Source organism: Phyllopteryx taeniolatus, chromosome 14 (assembly GCF_024500385.1).
Source record: "Phyllopteryx taeniolatus isolate TA_2022b chromosome 14, UOR_Ptae_1.2, whole genome shotgun sequence".
Lineage (NCBI taxonomy): Eukaryota > Metazoa > Chordata > Actinopteri > Syngnathiformes > Syngnathidae > Phyllopteryx > Phyllopteryx taeniolatus.
This window is the reverse complement of record NC_084515.1, coordinates 22,368,368-22,395,289: the sequence shown is the minus strand read 5'-3', so window position 1 is coordinate 22,395,289 and position 26,922 is coordinate 22,368,368. Positions and strand designations below refer to the sequence as shown.

The 26,922-nt window shown below is 41.1% G+C and overlaps 1 protein-coding gene across 2 annotated transcripts; it reads right to left on the bottom strand.

The window, feature by feature from the left end:
- Nucleotides 1-804: 804 nt before the first annotated feature.
- Nucleotides 805-25,537, bottom strand: LOC133488539 (E3 ubiquitin-protein ligase MARCHF6-like). 2 transcript variants are annotated; one of them, XM_061796496.1, is made up of 26 exons: nucleotides 25,264-25,537; nucleotides 24,291-24,390; nucleotides 23,741-23,814; nucleotides 23,436-23,579; nucleotides 22,933-23,005; nucleotides 22,575-22,755; nucleotides 20,612-20,855; nucleotides 20,240-20,301; nucleotides 19,831-19,863; nucleotides 19,283-19,334; nucleotides 17,449-17,507; nucleotides 17,272-17,352; nucleotides 16,726-16,794; nucleotides 16,554-16,628; nucleotides 10,065-10,199; nucleotides 9,854-9,973; nucleotides 9,551-9,651; nucleotides 9,249-9,386; nucleotides 8,188-8,380; nucleotides 8,031-8,100; nucleotides 6,803-6,984; nucleotides 6,569-6,703; nucleotides 6,304-6,393; nucleotides 5,993-6,125; nucleotides 5,697-5,832; nucleotides 805-3,623 (listed from the first exon to the last, which is right to left on the bottom strand). In XM_061796496.1, the coding sequence occupies exons 1-26, from the start codon at nucleotides 25,280-25,282 to the stop codon at nucleotides 3,542-3,544; spliced, it is 2,781 nt and encodes a 926-aa protein (XP_061652480.1). In that variant the 5' UTR covers nucleotides 25,283-25,537; the 3' UTR covers nucleotides 805-3,541. The 2 variants fall into 2 exon arrangements, with proteins under 2 accessions (XP_061652480.1, XP_061652481.1); XM_061796497.1 differs by having other exon boundaries at nucleotides 24,291-24,387; nucleotides 25,264-25,536.
- Between the last annotated feature and the right edge of the window lie 1,385 nt (nucleotides 25,538-26,922).

Sequence of the window (26,922 nt, the reverse complement as noted above, 5' to 3'; positions counted from 1 at the left end):
GTTTGTGCATTTTCTGCAATGTCAATTTGAATTAATTTTCCTTTGAATAAAGGGATGAAAATATAAAAAAAAAAATCTATTTGTGACTTTTAACCCAAATGCAAAACACCGGGAAAGTTGTAAAGGATTTTAATAATCAATTTGATATCAAGGCGGCACGGTGGCCGACTGGTTAGAGCGTCAGCCTCACAGTTCTGAGGTGCGGGGTTCAATCCCCGTCCCCGCCTGTGTGGAGTTTGCATGTTCTCCCCGTGCCTGCGTGGGTTTTCTCCGGGCACTCCGGTTTCCTCCCACATCCCAAAAACATGCATTAATTGGAGACTCTAAATTGCCTGTAGGCATGACTGCGAGTGCGAATGGTTGTTTGTTTCGATGTGCCCTGCGATTGGCTGGCAACCAGTTCAGGGTGTACCCCGCCTCCTGCCCGATGACAGCTGGGATTGGCTCCAGCGCGCCCGTGACCCTAGTGAGGAGAAGCGGCTCAGAAAATGGATGGATGGAATTTGATATCAATTGTGACATGTGAAATCAAGGCCAGCATACAGTTCAGTTAAGGGCAGTCAACTTCACAATCAAGAGGTTCAGACTTTGAAAATGGGCCAAAGTAATGCAAGAGCTCACCATGCCACCCACAGTTATCATTAAAGTAATCGTTGTTTTACACCACCCCGCTCTTTCTGTATTCTATGAATCACGCAAGCTCTCCTGGTATAGTCCTGTTCTGGGTAGCTAGTTTTGTTTTATTCAGTTTTTTGGCATATGAATCTACTTTTTCTTAAGGCTACTGAAAAACTGTAAAGAAACTGTAATCAGCACAATAGGATTTATTTAGTTTCCTTTCATCGTCCTTTTTCCATTACCACATATACTGCCCTGTTTTCTCATACAAAAATAAATAAATTTACCGGTACCTAGGGAAATCAAAATGTCAGCCCAACAGTTGAAGTGTAGCTCGGGTCAAGGCTATTCTAAAAGGGCACTTGGGCGGTATTTCAGAAGCTACACATGAAAAAGAAATGCCATGATGAAAAACATTACAAAACTTAATGTTACCAAGTTACAATCATCGTAAAAGACTGACTGATGCTCTTAACAAAAACACATTTTAGTTAAAATACAATAGCAACTGATAAACAAAACATCCTAACTTCAATTAGCACTGAAGTTAGTCTTAAATGAACATTAAGCTTATTCAACATTGCCGTATTACAACCCCAATTCCAATGAAGTTGTGACGTTGTGTTAAACATAAATAGAAAATAGAATACAATTATTTGCAAATCATGTTCAATCTATATTTAATTTAATACACTACAAAAACAAGATATTTAATGTTCAAACTGATAAACTCTTATGATTTTTAGCAAATAATCATTAACTTAGAATTTTTGAATATCATCAAAAGGTTCCAAGAATCTGGAAAAATCACTGCACGTAAGCGGCAAGGCCGTAAACCAACATTGAATGTGACCGATCCCTTAGGCAGCACTGCATCAAAAACCGACATCAATGTGTAAAGGATATCACCACATGGGCTCAGGAACACTTCAGAAAACCAATGTCAGTGAATACAGTTCGGCACTCCATCCGTAAGTGCAACTTGAAACTCTACTATGCAAAGCAAAAGCCATTTATCAACAACACCCAGAAACGCCGCCGGCTTCTCTGGGCCCGACCTCATCTAAGATGGACTGATGCAAAATGGAAAAGTGTTCTGTGGTCCGACAAGTCCACATTTCAAATTGTGTTTTGGAAATTGTGGACGTCGTGTCCTCCGGGCCAAAGAGGAAAAGAACCATCTGGACTGTTATGGACACAAAGTTCAAAAGCAAGCTTCTTTGATGGTATGGGGCTGTGTTAGTGCCAATGGCATGGGTAACTTACACATCAGGTTTTGGAGAAACATATGCTGCCATCCAAGCAACGTGTTTTTCATGGACGCCCCTGCTTATTTCAGCAAGACAATGCCAAACCACATTCTGCACGTGGTACAACAGTGTGGCTTCGTAGTAAAAGAGTGCGGATACTAGACTTGCCTGCATGCAGTCCAGACGTTTCTCCCATTGAAAATGTGTGATGCGTTATGAAGAGTAAAATACGACAACGGGAGACCCCAGACTGTTGAACAGCTGAAGCTGTACATCAAGCAAGAATGGCAAATAATTTCTCCTTCAAAGCTTCAACAATTAGTGTCCTCAGTTCCCAAACCTTTATTGAATGGTAAACATGACCCTGTCCCAGCTTTTTTGGAACCATAAAATTCTAAGTTAATGATTATTTGCTAAAAACAATAAAGTTTATCAGTTTGAACATTAAACATCTTGTCTTTGTAGTGTATTCAATTAAACATAGGTTGGACATGATTTGCAAATCATTGTATTCTGTTTTTAATTATGTTTAACACAAAGTCCCAACTTCATTGGAATTAGGGTTGTACAATCATGTTTCACAAAGTACAACTGTGTGGAGCTGCGGAGAAAATATCTAAGTCAACGCTTTATTAGTGTTTTGAATGTAACTAGGACACAAGAGTAGAGTCATTGTTGCCATTGTAGGAACACCCTGACAATGGTTTAAGTGCATGTGCTAAGACAAATGGCAGGACATTATATATATTTATTTTTAAAAAAGAAAAAGAAAAAAAAGAACATAAAAAAGGAAAAAGAAAAACGCTGAAAGTTGCTTAATAATCCTAACCCACTACCATAATGGGGGCTCCCCAGGCCAAGGTGTAACAAAAAATATTTTAATTTTCTGTACTATTCAGTGTTTTTGCACATTTTCAACTGAAAAACAAAATCCATGTTACAAGCATATATGCAGTCAGTACTGAATACACTTCATAGCAGCATATTTTTTAAAGACTAAAAATAACTAGTGAAGAATAAAAATAACCAGTGTCAAGTTGTACTTGTCAATATAATGTTAACATTCTGTGTGCTGCCCTTTAAAACATGTTCCAGTCTGTCCATATTTTCCTTTTGTCATTGTAATTCAATCTTCAACTGGGGTAAAAATGATAAAAAAACAAATGTAAAATCATTAGTTCCACAATATAGTTCCATCTGGATAAATCACAAGCTGACTACTAGGAAGGATGAACAGAAAAATCTGTCCCTCTCTCTCTGCTCAGCATAGTTGCAATGTCAGAGGCATAGAGTTGGACTAGTTAAGAGAAAAAAGAAAGCACAATTTGAGGGTAACAAAGTACAAATCACAACTGTAAGGAGATTGGGAGAGGCCATCTATCAACGGAAAGATTGTTGACTCTCAGTACATGCAGTAAATAATTTTTTTTTAAAAAATAAACTACTCGACTACGAACAATGGACTATTAGGTTTGGCACTCATCATTGATTCTGACAAGTTTTTGCAGCCTGGGTACCAACAACACAGACCTAAACCTCACCTTACTTTGACACAAGCGTTTTTAAAGGTTGCATCAGGCAGTCGAGCAGAGGGAGTTTTACCACAGTAGCTGGTGTTACTGTTAGCTCTCGGTACCGGAGAGTGAGCTACTGATCCAACACAAGAGTCAGGTCTATGAAGAGGTGCTGTAAGTGGTGGATAAATTCGTTCCTGCCTTGCGTTCATAGTTGACCAGTCGCTGTCCAACCAGGTACCTGAAGGGAGGGGACAGTAAGGATGCTTTAAACATCAATTATAACTCATCTACTTTTTCCCTGAAAACAGATGTAAAGGGCTCTTTTACACATGCAATGAAAACTAGTGGAACTTCCAAATTCGAACACTGTAAAATCCCGATGCCAAGCCTTCATCCTGTGTGACATCCTCAGCATATTTTGTGACTTCTGCAAGCACTACAAGACTTAAGTTTAATAATGAATTCCATGAGTGTGCGTTTGCAGTTTTCCGGTTATTTGACATGTGATGTGGAAAAGCAACACACAAGTCACTGACAAGGTTGCTCAGTACAATACTGCTAATGATAAAATGATTATACTGTACGCCAGAGTGGGCTGTGAGAAAGCTTCAATGTAACGGCCTGTTTTTGACGTGTCTATCCATGTGTCATATCCATGTCCAAACTCTTTTTTTCCATTGAGGGCTACAAACAGAAACATTGAAAGAAGAAGAGGGTCCACTTCACCTCCCATCTACGAGGATGATGAAAATGAACATGGACATTTCAGCAGGATAATGATCTGCATACTGCCAAGGAAACTCTCAATTGGTTTCAACAAGAACAATAAATAAAGCTGCTGGAATCGCCCAGCCAATCACCTGACTTGAACCCAATCGAAAATTATGGAAAGTCCTGAAACTCAAGGTTCATAAAATAAGCCCACGGAACTTGAAGTCTGCTTGTGTGGAGGAATGACCTAAAATTCATATCACGGTATAAACTGAATCCCTTCACAGTAATGGTATACTGTATATCGCAATATAAGCTTCAGTGTAAAAATCATAAGTACCTTCAACCGACTATACCGTGTATGCACATGCAGGCAGAAAGGTCCTCGGACGTGTGTGGTGGATGACCTAAACCTCTTAATCATTGTCATTTCATTGAAAGCATTATTATTATTGTTAACATTACTAAATGGTTTTTAAATCAACTTACTAGCCGGCACACTGCTATTGTGTGTGTGTCTGTGTGTGGGGGGGGGGGGTTAATGAACGATTGTTTGAGGGGATATGAGGTCCGCGGACACATTTAAGTCGCCAGCAATGTCTCACCAGCTCATTCTATATTTAATAAGACCGCAAATGTTGAATCCTCCAGTCTCGCACGGCCCCTCTTCTGCATTTATGACGTCACCATCTGCGAGACTATTTGCGTTGCTTTTGAGGGAATGAAAGAACCGGCTTCGACTGAAGAGGATTGAAGTATGCCGACAGCGGACATCGAACCCTCTAAACTATGAACGCGCCATCATTATTATCAGCATGATTAGCCCATTATTATTTGTCTAAGTCACCCCACTGGGGAGCACATATGGGACATGGAACAATCATGCATGGGTGGGGATAGATTTATTCGACTGACATATTTTAATTGGCCGAGGTTAGTAGGTACGTATATCACCAGCTCATCCTGCATATACTGTATCATGATGTTGTCTTTTGCCACACGGCCAAGTGACAATTGTACGGATTGCTCTCTCCATGCATGTGAGACTGTCATTGCACCCGCTTAAAAATAAATTAAAGATTTAAGAGCTTTGATTGGCAGCCAATGAAGTCAGCAGTGTTTATGCCCACCAGCGCAGACAGCCCCCTTTGTTAAATACACTGGCTTCGCGTGTCTACGAGAATACCACAATCCTGTCAAACCCGCCCCTTCGCAGCAATACACCACACACCGCGCTGGATTTGCGAGTCAGGAAAATGGAGCCCTTAATGTTCATCATGTTAAAATGTTATTAAGGCTTTGCCTATATACTGTAGTTACATTAAGGTTCATGACATGGTAACAGCATTATTGCAAAATATTTTTTTTAATTCTGAACAAATAGGAAGTACACTAGCATCACCGAACATATTGTGTCCGACTTTGGAGGTTCCACGCCACTGTATTACTCTCAGAACTTCTTTGATTATTTCTCCTTTTTAGTGAACAAATGAACAACTCTTAAGAATGGTGGAATTTCAGTCTCTCCTTGCTTGCGTTTAGCGTATCATGTGTTTGCCTTATACTCCGCCAACATTAACATGTTAGATGGTTTACTAACTTGTCATTCTTGATGTGCTCGTACAGATGTTTGAACTGGCGTATTTGGAAGGACAGAATTGCCAACAATGAAACCACCATGAGTAGGAATGGATAGATCCTCCTCTCTGCAAGCGTCTGCATCTCCGACTGCACATCTGTTTGTGGTGAAGGACAAGATGTGGGAAGAGATGCGCGAGGAGAACATGGGCGTAGTAGGGGGAGGGAGGTAGAAAATAATAACTCGGTCAGAATGAACATTTTGCATCTTCGACCCTAACTCCACAAACAGCGAGCATAGTAGTGGAATTTACTCACCCAGCAGAGGTGTTATGCCTTTTGAGATTGTGTAGGGGACACATAGAGCCAGCAGCAGGATGCAGACAACTGGGGCAGCTAGTTTCCTCACAATGAAGTGAAGGTCAATGTTTCTGATACCGTTAGCATACACCTATAAGACAGTTTGTGCATTCGGGTTCGGTTTAGCTGCAGATTTAAACAAAGCTGCAGTAAAATGACGATAATGACAATAACATTAATTATCCACACACAGTGATATTTGAAAAGTTGACTTGAAAGAGACACCATTTGCTTTTTAGGCTTCTTCATACAAGTTATGTGTGCCTGACCTGCTCAATTACAGTCTTGAGCCACCACTGAGGGCCCATCAGTGTGACAGCAGCAATGATTTTAGAATGGAGGACACCCAGGGCCCAGTCCTGCAACATAAACACAAAAACAGCAATTTAACCGTGGACACACAGTGAGAGATGCATGCTGGTTACCTGGCATTGTTCAACTCTTTCGAGTATACCTGACGCAATCATGCAAATACTTAAGTTGATAGCCAGCTATATTGATCTTGTTCACACAACTCTATGGACCATACCGTACCTGACAGGGGTAGAAGAGCGGGGTCTGGTCTAGTGGGACTCTGAGAGGAGCCACAATGACCTGCTCAAACAGGAGACCCAAAAGCAGAGGAATCACTCCGGCTAAGAGCGTTGCAACTACCACAGTCTTCACAATCTGTTATTTTGAAGAGAAGCACAAGAACATATTAAAATACTATATAACCATGGGATGCATAGAAAAATACAGAAGAACTTTATCTTAGCCAGAGCTTACCATGAGGGTCCACTCATGGGCTTTAAGCATGATAGCGGTCCATCCCTGCGGCATCCAGGATAGCAACACGGTGGCAGCTCGAATGGACAGCCAGCAAACATAGAGGCCACTGGCTGCTGTGTACAGCTCGTGAACCATGGCGCTCCCCATCCAGAACGACATTAGCCAGCGACCCACGCACACTGGAAAAGGAGGCCGATAAGACATTCATTGACTATTACCTCTTAAAGGTCCCACGCCATCAACATAATTTCGCCAATTAATAATCAAGAAACTTCCCACTTTGTAGTTGCTACACACCCACACATCTCAGGAAAAAAATGGCTGCGTGACAATGTGGCTGTCTTGCTTGAGCAAAGCTTAAGCTTTGCATCACCTGCCAAACTCAGAGGAGTTGAGGAATAAAAGGCTTCAATTTATTTTGGGAGAAATTCTTAAGCATTTCTGAACCAGAATTGTGCTGTGTTCAGGCCCATTACGTGCAGGGTGACTTCGTAAACATAAGCTTTCACACACTGCTCCAAATGCATTTCCGGGATTGAGTGAGCGGCCGCCGCCAAACTATCATACAGTAAGCATACATGTGTTGTGTTTTAACAATACTTAACTACCGGTATATGTATTACTTATAATGTAAGTGTGGATGAAATAGTGCAGCTTGCAGTCATTGTCGACAAAATGTGTGCGAATCACACCTGTTATGTAGAATTCGGTGAATGTTAGTGCAGGACCATCCTCTCAAAATATCCTCCTCTTTTATTTTCACCCATGTCCCTGATTTGTGGGGTTGTGAGTCACAACTGTCATTTCCGCTCATGTTCCCTATTAGGGGGGGAACATTCCAACGCTTGGTGAATTCTGCTCCACAAAAAGACCCCACATCGAAGGATCCAAACGTGACGTCATTATGGCCGCCGAGATATCGGCAACGGCCAATCAGAGCGAAGCTGCTTTTCATTATTTAAATTAAGAGGATGATGGATCCAGTCAGAGCAAACCTTATTTATATATTGAATATTAATGAGAAATCCAGACATCTCAACTGCTGGGCGAAAAACAACTACAATAGCATTAAAAAGGGCATCCAGGGCATTTTCAACCCAAATTATCTTGCAAGCCCGATAAAATGACATCAAAGATTGCAAAAAAATTAACAAAAACAAAAAAAGAATTCAATTTGATGGCATGGAACCTTTAAAAAAAATGTCAGCTATATGCCTGAGCTTACCAGGTACTGTGAGGCAGAACAGACTAGCCAGCAGCAGCGTGACACACATTAAAATAACCAGCAGAATTATCTGGCAAGCAGAAACCACAGAAGTTAACACAGAAGATCCACGTTAAACAAACTATTCGAGATCATTAACTCGCTTGTGGTCTGTCACCTTAACGGGGAAGTTGAGGGGCTGATGGTATGGCCGGAAGCCCACTGGGCCACCCTGCTGCAAGATGGCCTGATGGGCTGCATGAAGCCCCTCACCGAGGTCAGGGATCTGGTTGTTGTCATGGTGACCAGGAGGGATGTTAGGTTGATTGTCATTGTCTTCCAGATCTCCCAGCAAATAGGAGTGCAGGTCCCTGCAATATGTCCATTGATCACCAAATATCAGCAAACCGCCAGACTTCATGTGAGAGCGAGACATTTTGATCTGAATTGTTTGCAAACTTTAGTACAGGGTGTTCTCAGTATCGACAGTCAACATTTCAACGTTATAAGAATACGTATAAAAGGCATGCTCAGTTATAACCGTACTTTCTGTTTTTCTTTTTCTTTTTTTGTCCTGTTCGGCTGCAGAATGGAGGATCTGTCTCCCTTTTATGCCGGAACAGTTTTACTGTGTTACAGTGGAGTTTTTAACCTGCCGCTGTGGTTTCTTAATATTATAATGGGTATTTATTGACAATCAGACTCGATCAGTCGAACAGAACAAAGTTTCTAGAGGGGAGTGAGAAAAGAAGACAAAAGACAAAGCACTAATTGTAAACAAGATGAGAAAAGTAAATCATTATATCGCGAGAACAATGAAATATTAGATATGAGTGTTGTATGGGTCAGGAGTGCTACACCCTGTGAGGGAAGGACAGGACCAGATAGACCAGGACAAGGACACACACACACACACATTCCAGCCAAGCACCCACTACCCGCCCCCGAGTGTGGGAGGTGGACCCCACCCAAACCAAGCAGGGACAAAAATCCCACAGCACGCCCTACAGCCTGCTGTTTTTCATTTTGTTGTTTTATATTAATGGCCTAAAGTATTTTTCATACAAATATTTACTGGAATTGTGACTTTACTACGTTAGCAGTTGTCAGTGGCATGTTCAGACTTGCGTATAAATTCAGGCTCCGCCTCTGCCGCAGAACACAACTCCATCGTAAACTGAGGACCCCCTGTGCTGTCATTAGCTTTAAATGATGAGAGTGTCAGTGCCTGCAACCTACAGCACGTAGCTAACAGTAAAAGTCCAGGCGTGGACGAGTCCTTTGAGCCACTGACGAGTGTGACCCTGCTCCAACAATGCCGGAAGGACAACCTGAAGCAAAAGCAGCTCCAATGACAGCTCACTGACAGGAGCATCACTGCAGAAACAAGGTATATATACAACTCAATTCAGAGTCAAAGTCGGAAACAACTACCATTTTTTAAACAATAGGTATCAAGTAATGTTTTTGATTAAAAAATAAATTAAAAGTAATGCACAGAGACCAGAGTAAATGACAACAGTCAAGTTAGTTCTGTGTACCTGTAAAGCATGACATTGTAGGGTAGGAAGGTGGGAAAGAAATGTTTAATGATCCTAATAGGAAGCCAAAGCATCAGGAGAACAATGGAACCAAACACCACCTAAATATCACACACAGTACAAAAAAAAAAAAAAACAGTTATTCATGTCACTTGCTAATACATTTCAAGGCATCAGTAGTTTGAGCATATAGCACCTTATTTTTCTACTTCATTCAGGTTAACTTTAAAGCTCAACTTGATATGACAGTAGGAAGGCTAACAGACATTTAGAAAGACTGTGAGAAACAAAGACTTGACTGACCACAGACAGTAAAAACCTTCTGAGGTGCCTGTAAATAGGAAGGTGGATCATTTCTTGAACTGGGTTAAAGTCTGGATCGTTCAGGTTCCTCAAGAACCACAGCACACCAGGTCGCAGAACCTCCAAACAGGAACGTAAATCATAAGACTTTGAAGGACATGTTGATACCATTTATAGAACGTCATTGTGAGAACTGATGTGTTCTACTTACTTCCCTGAGCAACAGGATGAAAGAGGCAAAGTAGAAGACGTAGACCATGCCAACCAGCCAGTGGAGGAACATGGTGGTACCCGGGGATGAGTCGAAACTCTGCACCCTATCTTTGAAGGTTGCGTCAAACATCTCCTGCAATGAGCAAACTAATGTGCTGTGCTGTCTGATTCTATGGTATGTGGGCAAGGGTTGACTTTTTGTTATGATTTTTGCCACATAAAGAAGGTTCAAGATAACGATGTCCCAATGACATTTTTTTACACCGGAGTCCGAGTCTTGATTTTAAGTATCTGCTGATGCTGAGCCCCGATCTGACACACACACACACACACGTGTATATATATATATATATATATATATTGTATATACAGCATATACAAAATATATATATATGTCAGGGGGAAAATATGAATACTGTTCCTGCTGTGCCCACCTTGGCCTGTGTGGGGGCAGTGTGTAGTGATACATGCATGGAACTATACGTTTGCAGTACGCTTACAAATATAGAAGAACGTGGCGATAAAACATTAATTTAACCCGTTTTTCACAGATTAGGAAGAATATATGCCTCGCCTCTTGAGTATTTTTATATTACCTTTCTGTATGTGTTACTACGGATAAATATTCGTTATTTGAAGGTGATCTAATGCTAATTCTAGCTAGCCCATCAATGGGTTTTCCATTGCTAACAGCATTAAGCTGACGATTTTCTACAACGATAATGTGTGTCTTTTACTAAAATATACATTGTGTAATTGTTTTTGTTGCATGTTTAGTTTTTTTCAGTAAACTACAGTTGGGGTGTCATTAAACACTTTAAAGCAGGGGTGGGCAAACCTTTTGGTTCAGGGGCCACACTGGCTTTTAAAATTTTACAGGCGGGCCAAGCCAGGACCAGATGCTTACATATTAAACATAAACAACCAATTAAAAAAAAGACATTGTAGTGTTAATACTTACATTTACTTTTAATGAGAACAGTGTTGTTGATCACCTTTTTTGCCAGTGCATCCAAGTTTGGTGTTAGTTTTGTTGTGGCAATTCTCAGAACAGATCTGAAGTGTTCTTCACTCAGGTGGGATCTGTAGGATGCTTTGTTGGTGTTCATCACACTAAAAGTCTGTTCACACACATATGTAGAGCCAAACAACACCAGGATCCTCTGTGCCATCTTCCGGATTTTGGGAAATTTGTCTGCGCATAATGAAGCATACATAAAACTCATCCAGTTTAAGAGAGTTGAACTTCTCTTTTAAGAAAGAATCACATTGGAGATCAATCAGTTCAAACTGGAGCTCCTGTGGTGCTGTTTCAATGTCTTATGTGAGGGGACATGACACCAGCTGAAGTGACTTGTCAATTTTTCCAAAATCAGAGAACTGATTGCAGAATTCTCCATGCTGGTCGTCTCGCGATTTCCTGTATTTTTTCCCATGTTGAGGAGCCTCTTTTAGCGTAGCCAGTGTGGGGAAATGAAGAAATTACTTGTTTGACATTTGCTTTGAGAATAAAGCCAGCTTGGTTTTGAAGGCTCTGATGTTTGTATACATTTCATGCACAAACTGGTCTTTCCCTTGTAGCTTCACGTTCAGCTCATTCACGTGTGTCAGTATGTCCACACCAAAAGCTAAATCACAAAGACAATCTGTGTCACTCAGGAAAAACGTCAGCTTCCTTAAGTTGCGCCCAAAAATGAGACTTGACACTTTCCCCAAACTTAACTAGCGGACATTTGAGTGATAAAGCAAGTCCTGGTGATCAGAATCAGTTTCTTCGAGAAACTTAATAAACTGATGTAGTGGATATGCTACTGCAATTGGAGATGCCACAGGGACTCCCAAACACTTGATAACCCTATTCCTCCACGCTGCCGTGCCGAGAGACGGACACTAGGAGAATGCCTGGTGTACGTCAAGTGGACCTTAACCTAATTAGTAGTTTCCTGTCAAATCTTGATTCCTGGCTTCAAAAGACTCCTTCCCCCGACCAAAAAGTTGAGGGATCCTTCCTCCAAGAAGGATTTGGTTAATATTCAAACATGCACGTAAGGGGCCATCCACTGGTGTTGAGAGGAACTGCAAGCTTGAACCCGTGGACTCGCCTTTGATGTTTGTTAACGGAAGATAAAATGTCCGTTTTGATATCTTATGAACTCTGTAGAAATATTCCAAATGTATGCCTTGGTGTCTGTGCCACTATTGTCAGTTTTACGGGTCCTCTGCAAGATTTTGAGAACTGTTCTACGTGATTTGAAATCAAACACTACGAAATGTTGTATTGAACAATAAGCAACCGATCTGCAACGACCAAAGTTTAAACAATAAACGGCTTTGATCGCTTTTCCTAGCCACGATCGGTCGGCAGAGCCTCAGCGAGCAACTACCGGCATCCTCTACCGGTCCCGCACGCATCTGAGGGCCAGAGCTCGGCCCGCCACCAGTTCAACCGGCAGGAAAGTTACGAGCGCATCCAAACTGGGCAACAACTTTCCTTTTCCATTTCTTTTTGTTTTTATTTTTGTGTATCTTTTTTTCCTTCAACCAAACCTGCATCGTTTCCGCCTGAGGTCGGGAGGAAGACCACTGCCCAAACAAAGACCAGTTGATCTCCGTTCGTGAGTCGACACTCCAATCCTTACTATGATGTACTACATCAGTGCCTAATAATTTTGGGGAAATTACTAACTTCACACGAAATCCCAACTTTGCTTTCTCTCGCTCTGATTCAATGCAGTAAAGGCTCACGTTTCCAACTTTAGTCCAACACACTATTCCTTTTTGTACGCTGATTTACCATTATTATTATTTTTCTTTAGTTAGATCCATTTTGTGTGTTTCCCTCTAGATCCCTTCTAGATGTAATTAAATATGCCATAAAATTCCACTCTTGGTTGTATTTTGTGTATGTGTTCTGAGTTTAAGTAAGCCTCTGTCATCTAGAACTCAAAATTTCATAAAGTGTGGCAAACTTCAGATTACGAGACTGATAAAAAGCTCATTTTTCCTAAATTTTATCCATAAAAAGTGACGTGGTGCCCTTTTCGAGACATTAGTTTGATTTTAACAATTAAACTTAAAATTACGGTTAAACCAGAAGTAACGCAAGCGTCGCTTCCGGCTTATTCTTTTCTCCTAAATTAATCACATTTTTATCTGACCAATATACGCAACAATGACAATGCCGAAGTTTTACAACTGGCTTTACGACATGGTCAAGCTACAGAACAAATTTACACAATGCTTCCTGGTGGATTATGCAGGGTAGAAAAACTACCTTCTGCTTAGGGTTGTCCTCTTTCACCCTTTCTTGGGATTGTTTTTAGCAGCCCGACGTTTTTTCCAGTCAGATTTGGCAATACATCTGTGGTAATGTTGGCGAGCGTACTCCAAGGTAGCTGGTGCCTCTTGATGACCACCAACACAGTGTCATACAAATCCTCTCCACACGTTTTTCCCTTCAGGGATTCCATGGTCATAAACTCCACAATTTATCTCAAAATTGTCATTAATAATAATAATTAATAATAAAAATTAAAAGCTGAGCGGTATCCTTTGTCATTACTTTCGTCCAGTACCAAGGAATACTTTTTGTTTAGCTTGTTAGCTAAGTCTTCATCAATTAACTCAACACGGCGAGTCACTGTTTTACGTGATAAGCTAATGTTTTAAGATTTGTTCTTACTCTCAGGACACAAGATACTTGCTGTCTCAATTTTCAGTGTTTGTTTGCTACCCTTCTATGTAACCAACTTCAAAAGGCAAAACATCAATTAGATGTCATCTTATCAAAAAAAAAGAAGAAAAAAAGAGTGAAACAAAATACAATCCGCTGTTGACAATTAATAACGATAACAGATCAGAAGAAGTACTTATCTAGAAGAGCCAGTGCGTGACGTTGGCATCACGTAACAGTTGGCCGTCGACGTATAGCTTGTTGACAAATAGCCATGATCGTTTGCCTTTCTCACGGTGGTTCTTCATCACCTTCTTTATGCTGAAAGGGTTCAAACTTTGAAATGATGGGACGCGGTCGGTTTCCTGGACGAGGGCATCCTAATTGATGAACACGGTGAAAGGTAATCTTGTCGACTGTATCTTGCTGTATCAGTCTAAGAATTTGTTGTTCTGCTGACGTTGACATCATATTTGATCGGAGCACAGTATTATCTAATCTTAGCTCCTTGACCTGTTTCTGTGTGAACTCGAAGCTGTTTTTGAGTTCGGTGATCTCTTGGCGAAGCAAGTCAAGTGTAATTGACAATTTTATGTCGACTGAGAGGAGGACACTAGTCTGTGTGTCTGTCGAATCAAGTAAATCCATAGTCGAAGTCCGCCTTTTTTCTCAGGCTCTTAGTTTTCTTGCTCCAGAAACAGATTTGGTTGAAAGAAGCCTATATTTGACTGCTGATTACTAAAGAACGGTATAAGACAGAGACAAACGATTTTTTTTCTGATGAAGGAAGAGAGTATGATCTTTCTTTTGATGGTTTTGGTGTTTACATAGAACTCGGAACACATAGGCAGTAAAACCAGCTCAACAATTCAACCTAAAATTTAAAGTAAATATGGTCCAAAAAGCAAGTCCAAATCCAAAACAGACAAAAACAAGCAAGAAAATACAAAACTAGCCAAAGCAGTTTGTGATTAAGATGGACTCCATTGCTCCCTTGCCTCTCAAGCTGTTTTTCATAGTTGCAATCGAGCATTCAGACTTTCATACAGATATCAGCGATTATAAGCCAAAGACGAAAAGGGTAATGATGTGAGAAACCTGAAAAAATACAGTAACGATTTGTTTTTCTTTAAAATTGAGTATAAACAACAGCTGTATAATGTATCAACTGTGCTACAATGTTAGTTAAAACAATTACATGTACTGTAAATTTTATCGATGACAAAATTTGCAAAAACATGGATCAGATTAATTCTACTTTCTTTTCTTAGAGCGATAAGTAGTTCAAGACCAAGAAAATCAATAATCCAACAAACTGGAGTGGATGGATAAATGGTTCGGTGTATAACAATAGCTTGGATTTACAGTATATAGCGCCTTTCAAGGAACCCAAGGCCGCTTTACACAAAGTAGACAGAGAAGAACACAGACCAAGGACACTAAACATCAAAAACTGAGTAGTGGGTTTTGAGTTTTTGTTTTTAAGTGTCCAAAGAGGGGGCAGGTGTACTGGATGTCTGAAGGGAGAGAGTTCCAGAGGATGGGGGCTGTAACACTGACGGCGGGTACGGGGGTTGGAGAGTGCATAGAGGGATTTGTAGGTGTGGAGCAGGATTTTGTTGATGATGCAGGACTTGATCAGGAGCCAATGGAGATGGGTGAGTGTGGGAGTCGTGCTGCCAGGGCTTGGTGCGGGTGATGACCCTAGCAGTTGAATTCTGGACATACTAGAGCCTGTCCAGGGTTTTGCTGGGGAGCCAGAAGAAATGAATGAGGGTTTCGGCAACAGAATCAGGGAGTGAAGGACTGAGTCTGGAGATTTTTTTAAGGGTGGAAAGAGGGAGATTTGGGGAGGGATTTTATATGGAAGTGAAAGGAGAGAGTGGAGTCCATGATGACACCCAGGTTCTGAACTTTGCAGGATGGAGCAATGGAACGACCATCCATGTCAAGGAGGAGATCTCCAACTTTCTGGACCAGTGCTATGAGAGCCACAACCATGAGCTTAACCTTGTTGCTGTGGAGTTTTAGAAAGTTTGAGGTAGTTGACAAGACGCTTGGGGGGGAAGGTGTTCGGAAGGTTTTGTGAAGAGGTACAGCTGAGTGTCATCACCACACTAGTGGAAGTTGAGGCCATGGTGGTGGATCATTTGTCCAAGTGGGAGGATGTAGACAGTGAAGAGGAGGGGTCCAAACACAGAGCCCTGAGAGGGACAGATGTTGTACTGCGGCAGAAGTAGAAGTGCAGCCATCGATGGAGGCAAACTGTTGCCGTTGGGAGAGGTAGGATGTGAACCAGGAGAGGGCCAAGCAGTTGGTGAGATTGGTGTGAGAGACTTCAGAGGTTTGTCGACTTCAGAGGTTTGTCTATAAATTCTAGCATAGTCTTCTATTGCATTGCCCCAGTTAGCTTGCTGTTCCTGATTGTGTAAAGATTTAGAAGGTACAAGGAGAGCATCCTGGTTTCTCTGATGTTGGCTGCAAAAAGCAGCACAAATGTTTTCGTCTACTCCTATTTGGAGAACACCTTTATTCACGTGGTGAATGTCAAATTTAATAAGGGAAACCCGACGCTGGTCCATGCTTATTTTAACACAGACATCACCAGTATAGGTAGAAAGATAAATGGGGAAAGATAAAAATCTAGTAGTTAAAGATGGTAACATTTCCAACCGACAGCAAATAAATATTCAGCTAAGGTAGGAGAAAATGCATTGAGTAAACATTTAAACACATCAGATCTCAACTGAAAATAACTGAGGGCTTCCACCTCACTGTATTGTCAGCATCAATATTATATTAAATTTGTCTTACCAGCGAACAAAGGTCCAGCCACCAGCCACAAATCAACGGGAATACGCCTATCTCCATGACAACCAGCAAAGACACCTAGGAAATGGAGCTGCGCTTGGTAACAAAGTCAAGTAACAATATCAAAGTACTGTACAGACAGATCAGTCTGCATATAAAAGCTTCTGTAGTTTACCTTGACAACAATGTAGCAGACACCCAGAAGACGTTTGGAGCGCTGGAATTTCACTAACGAAGCCAACGCCTACAAAGGACATGGTTAAGGACTAACATAAATTGTTACACGAGTCATCTAAACTAAACTGCAATATACAAAATATTCATAGATACAAAATGATTTTATTCAGAAAAACAGTAGGCTAACTCATATGTTGCTTTGGAGCTGGAGGGTCACAGGTTCGAGTCCCTCTGCTGGCAAAAATGTTACTAATTGTTGGAGGGATGCTAGTTTAATTGCTGGCTACTGTTGACATGCCCTTGAGCAAGGCATTGTCCCCACGCCCCAGCTCAAATGCAGCACTGTGCCGCTTTCACCTTGAATCTCTCCTTGCATGCCTGCATGTGTGTGACGTGCCTCTTGTGTGGTAACAAAATTTACAGCAGAGTGGAAGCTGAATTTTCCCTTGAGGAATTATAATGAGTATTAAAAAGAAATTAACCAAAACTCAACAACTGAGATTCAAGGTATTAAAGCAGGGTAATTGCTGGTAGTAAAGGATACATGGCAGATGATGAGAGCTACGGCCAGGAGGATGTAACCCACTACGGTGGTGATGAGACCTTCAAAGTGTGAAGCTTCAATCTGTCACCAGAAAAAAAATACATACATAATACAATATGGTAAATACAATAATTAGCTAACAATTACAACAAAAATGGCTGATTGCTGTGCACTTACCTGTTCCTCGAAACCAAGTCCTACCATTGATAAATGGCCAATGTGATAAGGGCAAAAAGCTACAAATATAGAAAACTTGCGTTAGGACTAATTGCAGAGTGCCACACATTAACAAACACACACATCTGGATAGATCATTTTACACTTGAGACTACGTGAGTCCCAGAATGCACATGTCATGGAAATAATGAGTCCCAGCCCGGGAATTACAATTAATCCCTGCAATTCATCACCACGGAACACAGATACAGTAATCCTCCGCTATATCACGGTTCTTGCTTCGCGGTCCCGCTCTATTGGAGATTTTTATTGCAGTAGTTACTCTCCTTTATACTGTTTGTACAATATTTTCGTTATCAATTGCTCTTGCTCTTTCTCAATATATTATGTGTTTAGGCCTGCCATCCATCCATCCATCGTCTTCCGCTTACCCGAGGTCGGGTCGCGGGTGCAGGGTTCCAGGGGCGTTCCCAGGTCAGCCGGGAGGTATAGTCTCTCCCGCATGTCCTGGGTCGTCCCAGGGGTCTCCTCCCGGTGGGACATGCCCGGAACACCGCACCAGGGAGGCATCCAGGAGGCATCCTAATCAGATGCCCGAGCCACCTCATCTGGCTCCTCTCAATGTGGAGGAGCAGCGGCTCTACTCTGAGCCCCTCACAGATGACCAAGCTTCTCACCCTCTCTCTAGGGGAGAGCCCGGACACCCTGCAGAGGAAACTCATTTTGGCAGCTTGTATCCAGGATCTTGTTCTTTCGGTCACGATCCACAGCTTGTGACCACAAGTTAGGGTAGGAACGTAGCTCGACCGATAAACTGCGAGCTTCACCTTTCGGCTTAGTTCCTTCTTCACCACAATGGACCGATACAAAGTCCGCATCACTGCAGACGCCGCACCGATCCGCCTGTCGATCTCCCATTCCATTCTTCCCTCACTCGTGAACAAGACCCCAAGATACTTGAACTTCTGTGTAAGGGCTCTCCCTCAGAGATAGGGTGAGACGTTCCTCCGCGTTGAGATGAGCCAGATGATGTGGCTCAGGCATCTAGTTAGGATGCCTCCGAGACACTTCCCTGGTGAGGTGTTCAAGGCACGTCCCACCGGGAGGAGGCCCTGGGGACGACCCAGGACACGCTGGCGAGACTAAGTCTCTTGGCTAACCTGGAAACGCCTCAGGATCCCCCCGGAAGAACTGGACAAAGTGGCTGGGGAGGGGAAAGTCTGGGCTTCCCTGCTTAAGCTGCTGCCCCCGCAACCCAACCTCCCAATAAGTGGAGGAAAATGGATGGATGGATGGATGGATGAATTGAATGTGGAGAGATTTGCTCTGCTGCCGTGTTATGGTGGAAGTATTTCGTCAAATCAGCACTGCTACACTCAGTTGCAACATTCAAAAGAACATTAGTGTGGGGTTTAAAGAATTCTGTTAAACTAACAATTGGGAAAACAGGCTTTTAGAAACTTTGAGCAAAAAATAAAAATAAACATTATGCCCTTAGTGTTACTGTAATTCATAGCTTAGTTCCACAAGGATACAGCTGAGCTGACGTCATTCCAAGCCAGTCAAGTGGTAAACTGGTATTAGCCCACCTATTTAACTTCCCTCAAGGGGATTAATAAAATATCTATCCATCCATCCATCCATTCATCTCTCTATCGGTCTATCTAGCTAATCTATCTAATAACCTGCTGGAAAAAAAGCTTCGGTCATTAGGTCCACATCTAAATTTGTACTAGTCATGGCCAGCCTGCCAATATTCAGGAATGTCACTTGAGAAGGTGATGCCGTTAAACAACACAAACAATACCTAAATGTAACATTACAGGTCACTTACCAAAGACCAGGATGAAGAGTGTGTTGATTGACACGACCCAGAAGACATGTTCCTATAGTAAAGACACCCAACAAGGGGCACTTTCAATATACTTTTGCTGAAGACAGTTACAACAAAAATCATTTAACCTTATAGCCATCAATTGTTTACCGCTTATCCTGTTGCAGTTATTAAAAACACAAGAGCTAAACTATGGTGCAAACTTAAATGGTAGTTTCTTTTAATTTCTTTAGCAGCCTCAATCTATGGTTTTGTGCCTCTCCCAACTGTACCACCACTGACATGCAAACCTGGTACCAAACGGACTTGACTAATAAATGCAACTAATCTTCACAAAATCTACAATCATTTCAATAGGGAAAAGGGTTCCCTTAGATTATATAATTACAAAGCAATACCTTTAATACATATTTGACCAACTCTCTTCCCAGGTTTTAGCAACATCATATAATCACTAGTAACTAATAATTCCATACTTTACACAAGCACATATTCTAACCATGTTCATTTATCTGCCACTATTTGTATAAACCAAACTGTGCACTTACCAAGAATACAAGGGAGCCATCCAGGCCAAGCATCTGAAGAGAAACAACAGATGAATAATAATAGTAAAATTTATTCAAAGGTGTCTTTCAGAGCACAACAGTAACAGTAAAATCAAGGTTAAAAAAATACAAGAAAATCAATTTTAAAACAAGACTGGGGGTATGAAATTATTGTTATTACGACAGTTAAAATGAATGCATTTTTAAACAGGCAAATATTAATGCAATTGCAGTGACCAGAAGACATGGATAAATACAAACAGCATTCTGAGAGGAAGAAGCATTCGATCATGTTACATGATTTCTGAGCTGGTTGTACATGGACAGAGTCACTTTATTGCACTGGCAGCACATGCCAGCTATACTACAGCACTCAGTAAGACAAGAATTATGAGAATAACAGTCACACCCTTTCCCATGTCAGCTCCTCTGCAGCACGGTCCCACTCCAGAGCATTCCAGTTTAGGTCTGCTGCAGAAGAAAAGAGTTTAATAATTATAACTAAAACAGTAGAAAAAGAACACCTACTGTTTAAAAGCCCAATGAGCAAAAGCTTGACATAGGCCTACTATGTTTCAATGAAATTAAATGGAGGCAATAAAAGGTGAAGTCTGCATTCCAGTTTAGTTTAGTTGCCGCGTGATAGGTTGTTGTAAAATCTCAGTTTAAAGAATCTCAAGTTAGGCCTTGTGATGGGTTGTCTTACACAATGAAGCAGCTCAGAGCTATGGCCTTTTACAAATAACATTATAAGTCATAATTTATTGTCTTTGTAATTAACCTTGAACTCCATTAATAGCGTTGGCAGCATCCCCCAATCTGACTTCCTCGTCATCCTCATCTTCCTCCACATCTTCATCTTCTTCATCATCATCATCATCATCATCATCATCATCATCATCAAGTGCAGCCACATCCTCATGTGGGTTAGCAGGTACTGGCTCATGTGGACCAGCAGGGTTCTGGTCCGCGGCAACGTTCATGCCCGCCTGAATGTTGACAGCAGCAGCAATACCGTCAGGATGCTGCAAAGGAAGCCGTTAGAATGGGCATGAACATACAGCCTGCAAATTACTGCAGCCGTAATATAGAATTCTACATCAGTCTTATTCGGGAATGTTCCTCATGATTAATTAAGTACAGGTGCAGCTCAATAAATTGCAATATCATAGAAGGGTTCATTTATTTAAGTAGTTACATTCAAAAAGAGAAACTCAACATATTATACAGATATATTAAACATATAGGAAAATACTTTTCAGATTGCAAATTTTTACTTTTATTTCTATATTATAAATATTTTCATTCTTTCTTCTGTTGCTGTGTTTGTGTAAACTATAATCACCACAACAACAAAAATCTGAAAATATTTTACAAAGTATAACTGAACAACAGAAATAAATATAAAAAATAAAGTTTTCCCTCCATCCATTTTCTTTCGCCTACACAGAGTCGGGTCGCGGGGGCTAGGCCTGTCACGATAGCAACATTTTTTGGACAATATATTTTCCAAAACACTATCACAATAAACGGCGGCATGGTGAACACATCTGCCTCACAGTTCTAAGGACCTGGGTTCAAATCCTCCCCTGTGTGGAGTTTGCAACGTTCTCCCCCTGTCTGCGTGGGTTTCCTCCAGGTACTCAGGTTTCCTCCCACATCCCCAAAAACATGCGTGGTAGGGTAATTGAAGACTCTAAATTGTCCGTAGTGCGAAAGGTTGTTTGTCTATGTGTTCCCTGTGATTGGCTGGCGACCAGTTCAGTGTGTACGCCACCTTTCACCCAGAGTCAGCTGGGATCGGCTCCAGCACGCCTGCAAGCCTATTGAGGATAAGCGGTACAGAAAATGGATGGATGGATGGATGGATGGATGGATATCACGATAAAATCGTTGTTGTTTTTATGCTTATGGTATTAGAGCATAATAATTCAAGTACATCCTTTTTTAATAACAATTACCGGTAACTTTTAATTTTAAGGAATATTGGACATTGATGTAGAAAAATAAATAAAATATCTTAGATAAATAAAAAATATAAATAAAATAGACTAGGACTCTAATTAAAAAAAATTGCACTTAAACAAATGTTAAGCATTTGGCACAGAGGTACAGAGAGTCATTACCCACTAAAGAGGCCAAAAAAATGTCTTGTAAATTTGACACTCCATAGATAAAAGTGTTTTAACTAATTCATTGCCATTAACGGAATTAGAAAGGCTGCCAAATTTGAATGAATTGGAAAGAAAAATTCACCATGTATGTAAAATAAGGCTCTGAAATTATGAAAATAAGGCCCGCCCTCGAGCTGCAGGACTGTTTGGGCATGTCCGCTGAAGATGCTGGAGACGAGCCCTTCACCTCTAAATCAAATGCATTCACTGACAACTACTGGCTGAAAAACGGGTTCCGCTGCAGTTACAGGTAACTGTTTCATGTGTGTGTGGGTGTGTTATACAGTGGGTACGAAAAGTATTCAGACCCCCTTAAATGTTTCACTCTTTGAAAATGAACTTGAATGATTTTAGCAAATTGCTGCAATATAACAAAGAGTGAAAAATTGAAGGGGTCTGAATACTTTCCGTACCCACTGTATAGAGATGCACCTGTACACAGTATATCCTTCTAGCTATCCATCTATTTACGGTAATTTATTGCATTTTTTCCAGCTCAAGTGAGGACATTTTCTGTTCAAATCCACATTCCTGCAAGAAAAATAATACCAGGATTCATTAAAAGCTTACCTCATTGGCTGGTACTTGGTCATTTGGGTGGTTGGGAACCAAAGGTGGTGGATTCTGGTCCAACCACTGAGGGGCACCACCATGGACGATCTGCTCTCGAAGCCACACCAGGCTAATAAAGGCGCATAGTGTGCAAGTGACCACAAAACAGCCCTGCAGGCAATCTGCAAGCAGGTTTTGTCTGTGATAAGAAAAAAAACAGCATTACAACAATTCAAAGAAAAACTTGCTGCGGATAGACAAATGAGGAAAATAACACAAAGCATACTATACACAACAAGACATAAGGCACTTACATGACTTTTTAAAAAAATACACCAAGTCTAAACCAATTGCTGATAAGTAAATCTGAACTCACGTTGAGAGCATATCTAGTGGAAGGGTAAGAAGAGAGCTCACAGAGCCAGTAAATAAACATTTGTAGATACGACCTGTGGGAAAACATATTTAGAGCTCAGTAACGTAAACATCCATATGAAGATTTGTTTTCCGTTGACCTGATTTATTTTCTTTGACACTTTGGGATTCAAATTTATTTCATTCACACCTCTGACACTATACACAGTATTAATAAATTAAAACTATTTCTGCTCCCGAAAACGCCTGTACAGTTAATAAAAGTGTGTAGAAATACAAATAAAAAAAATCAAATATATAGCTATAGGTCAAAAACAAATCTGTTTCTTCTTCCTAATGTCAAAAGTGAAAAGTAAAGTGTCATAATTCTTAATTAAATGTCCTAATAAAAGCAAAAATGTATAGAAGATATTTTGAAAGAAGGGCTCTTTGGAATGATTATGTCTAACTTATGCAACAAAACTGTGACAGAAGAAAACTAATCAGTCGACTTGTATGACTTACATGCTGTGAGAGGCACCACACCAAGCCAGGCGAAGGCCACCAGTGTGTAGTGAAACCAGTATCTGATGGCTGTTCCAACACTGGTGACCAGGCCTGCAAATATGTCTTGGACAGGCAGATGAGAAGGCATGTCCGGAGAGTATACTGAAGAAAAAAAGAAAATGTTTGAAAAAGAAGGAAAGTGAAAGATACAGCACCTGAACATACTTCCATTAAAGAGATACCACAAAAGAAACAGCGCACATTTATGAAACAACTAGATTGATAAAAGATAAGAATAAACAAAATAACAATAGATTACTTACTTGGTGTAAATGCAAACCTGTGTTTGCATAATTCACAGTATTCTTTCCTGCTGTGTTTAAGCCACTGCAGCAAGCTAGGAGAAGCAAGCCACAACTATGTTTATTATGATTCCCAATTTATTGAACTTATTCTATGTAAATCCTAATTTTCCACTGCGTCGTTGTTATATATATATATATATAGATAGATAGATAGATAGAGAGAGAGAGAGAGAGAGAGAGAGAGAGAGAGAGAGAGAGAGAGAGAGAGAGAGAGAGAGAGAGAGAGAGAGAGAGAGATGTACGATTAGTCACAACTGAGAGGTGACAGTTACGTTACAAAAGAATGAAGTATCTAACTTTTATCTGATCTGATGTCTGGATGGCTGCACAATTACATCAGTTTTATCAGAAACTAAATTGCATTCAAATATAGCAGACCGCTCCAAACTTTAGGATCAATAAGTCGAGGTGCATAGGACAAATCTGGTTCGAGATCTATGATTGCCACCTTTCTTTGACCATACATTTAAAGGTTTATGAGTCAAGAGAAAACACTTGAGAAGCTTACCATTCCTGATGGATAAACTTGATGCTGCCAGTGCAGACACAGGGATGATAGAGTGGTTTGTCGTGGGTTCCCTCTGACCGACACACTCGACAAATATCTGCTTTGTACAGGACACACATGACAAAGCACTGCCTTCAATTCTAGTTACTATTATTACCTTGAGAACCTGGCATCGTGTTCATTAAAAATTGACAAAACATTTAAAATGTGACAGAAGAGCTGTTGATTTAACCGTAGCAGACCAAAGCATACATCCTTCATGTGCACAAAGGGAGAACAATAAATACAATTACGGCAACAGGCGCAAGCACCACCACAATTTGGTAGACCTTTATAGTCTGCGTTCCAACATAAAAGTTGTATCCAAAAAAGCAGAATATTGAATACAATTTGACACTATTAGAGCGGTCAGAAATTGTCGCCTTATGTAGTAGTAATAATGGGGTCAACTTTGAACTAAGGGAATATATTACTCTCAGTTCACGGAAAATGGTAACTGTCAACCTTATGCACCTTTCCAGTTAGCAAACTAATCTACTGTAATTAAATAATATTAGCACGTTGTGCAATAAATCTAAGGATAATAAGGATAAATAACGTCACCTAAAGTTAACACCTCATCGTACTTTAATTAGACGTAACGTTATGAGGAAGCGTTGTTTTAATTATAATCTACATAGCAAGCTAGCACTGATGTGTCTGCAGATATTGTTGGGTTGAGCCAAGATTCTAATTTAAAAACCAGTTAGCCGCAAGTCAGTACGAGCTAATGCTGTTTGGCTGGCTAACGCTAACTGGTCATGTTTCGTTTTGTGCTGAAGTTTGGTCAATTAAAGGAAATTGGGGGGGGGGCGCCAGTGGCACTCTCAGCAGTATAAATGGCATATCATAGCATCAGCGATATTACTGGTTTAGACACTGGCTATTTAACTTATCGCTAGCGTTTGGTTTGGCATTTAGTTTTTCCAGCTACCTTCCTCTGCGGTGTCCATCTTGACTGCTTGTTCCACGGCGTCAGTCTGTCAACTGACCGGCTAACATTTGACGCTGTCGCTCAACTGGGGCGTATTTTGTCTCGGGGTGACGCAAGCTTTACATTTGACATCACAGCAGACAGCATTTTTTATTTGTATTTTATTTTTTTACTACACGGTAAAACGGCCAGCGGCGAAGACGCACTCCAATGCAACAATTGACTACTCCGTGTTGTCGCCACTAGATGGAAGCCAAATGTAGTTAGTTAGCTGAGCCAAGCGATAGTCGATTCCAAGTCCTTCTCAAGAACAAGGCGAATCAAGGCACGCTTATGGAAAGCCGTTTGAGAATGTATTCACTAAGCTCCATGTACTAGTAAACTATTTGTCGACCCTAGTAAGACCCACCCAGGACTCTAGTAGAACCACTACGGCGTACGGATGAAACGACTGTTTTACTGGTTAAGTTTTTATCACTATGAGTGCCACTTTTGGCCCAACTAGTACGACCTCAAGATGGGTATCCAGTCCCTGTGCAGTACTAGTGTGTGCTCTACTAGTAGGGTAAAAACGGTTGCACTAGTTGACAACTGTGTGCTACTAATACAGCTCATGACAAAACTCCAATACAGTGGGTACAGAAAGTATTCACACCCCCTTAAAACTTTCACTCTTTGTTATATTGTAAGATATAGGTCCTGGAGAAGGTTTTCGTCCAGGATATCCCTGTACTTGGCTGCATTCATTCAGTCGTCCTGTCCCTGCAGCTGAAAAAACCCCCCACTGCATGATGCTGCCACCACCATGCTTCACTGTTGGGACTGTATTGGACAGGTGATGAGCAGTGCCTGGTTTTCTCCACACATGCCACTTAGAATTAAGGCCAAAAAGTTCTATGTTGGTCTCATAAGACCAGAGAATCATATTTCTCACCATCTTGGAGTCCTTCAGGTGTTTGTTTGTTTTTAGCCAACTCCGTGCAGGCTTTCCATGTGTCTTGCACTGAGAGGCTTCCGTCAGGCCACTCTGCCATATTTCTAGAACTCTCTCCCATCTTCCCGACTGCATCGCTGGAGCTCAGCCGCAGAGATCTTTGGGTTCTTCTTGACCTCTCTCACCAAGGCTCTTCTCCCCCGATTGCTCAGTTTGGCTGGACGGCCAGCTCTAGGAAGGGTTCCGGTCGTCCCAAACGTCTTCCATTTCAGGATTATGGAGGCCACTGTGCTCTTAGGAACCTTAAGTGCAGCAGAAATGTTTTTGTACCCTTGGACAGATCTGTGCCTTGCCACAACTCTGTCTCTGAAGCTCTTCAGACAGTTCCTCTGACCTCATGATTCTCATTTGCTCTGACATGCACCGTGAGCTGTAAGGTCTTCTATAGACAGGGGTGTGGCTTTCCTAATCAAGTCCCATCACTATAATCAAACACAACTGGACTCCAATGAAGGTGTTGAACCATCTCAAGGATGATCAGAAGAAATTGACAGCACCCGAGTTAAATATGAGTGTTACAGCAAAAGGGCTGAATACTGTGTGATATTTCAGTTTTTCTTTTTCAATAAATATGCAAAAATTTCAACAATTGAGTTTTTTTTCTGTCAGTATGTGGTGCTGTGAGTACATTAATGAGGGAAAAAAATGAACTTAAATGATTTTTG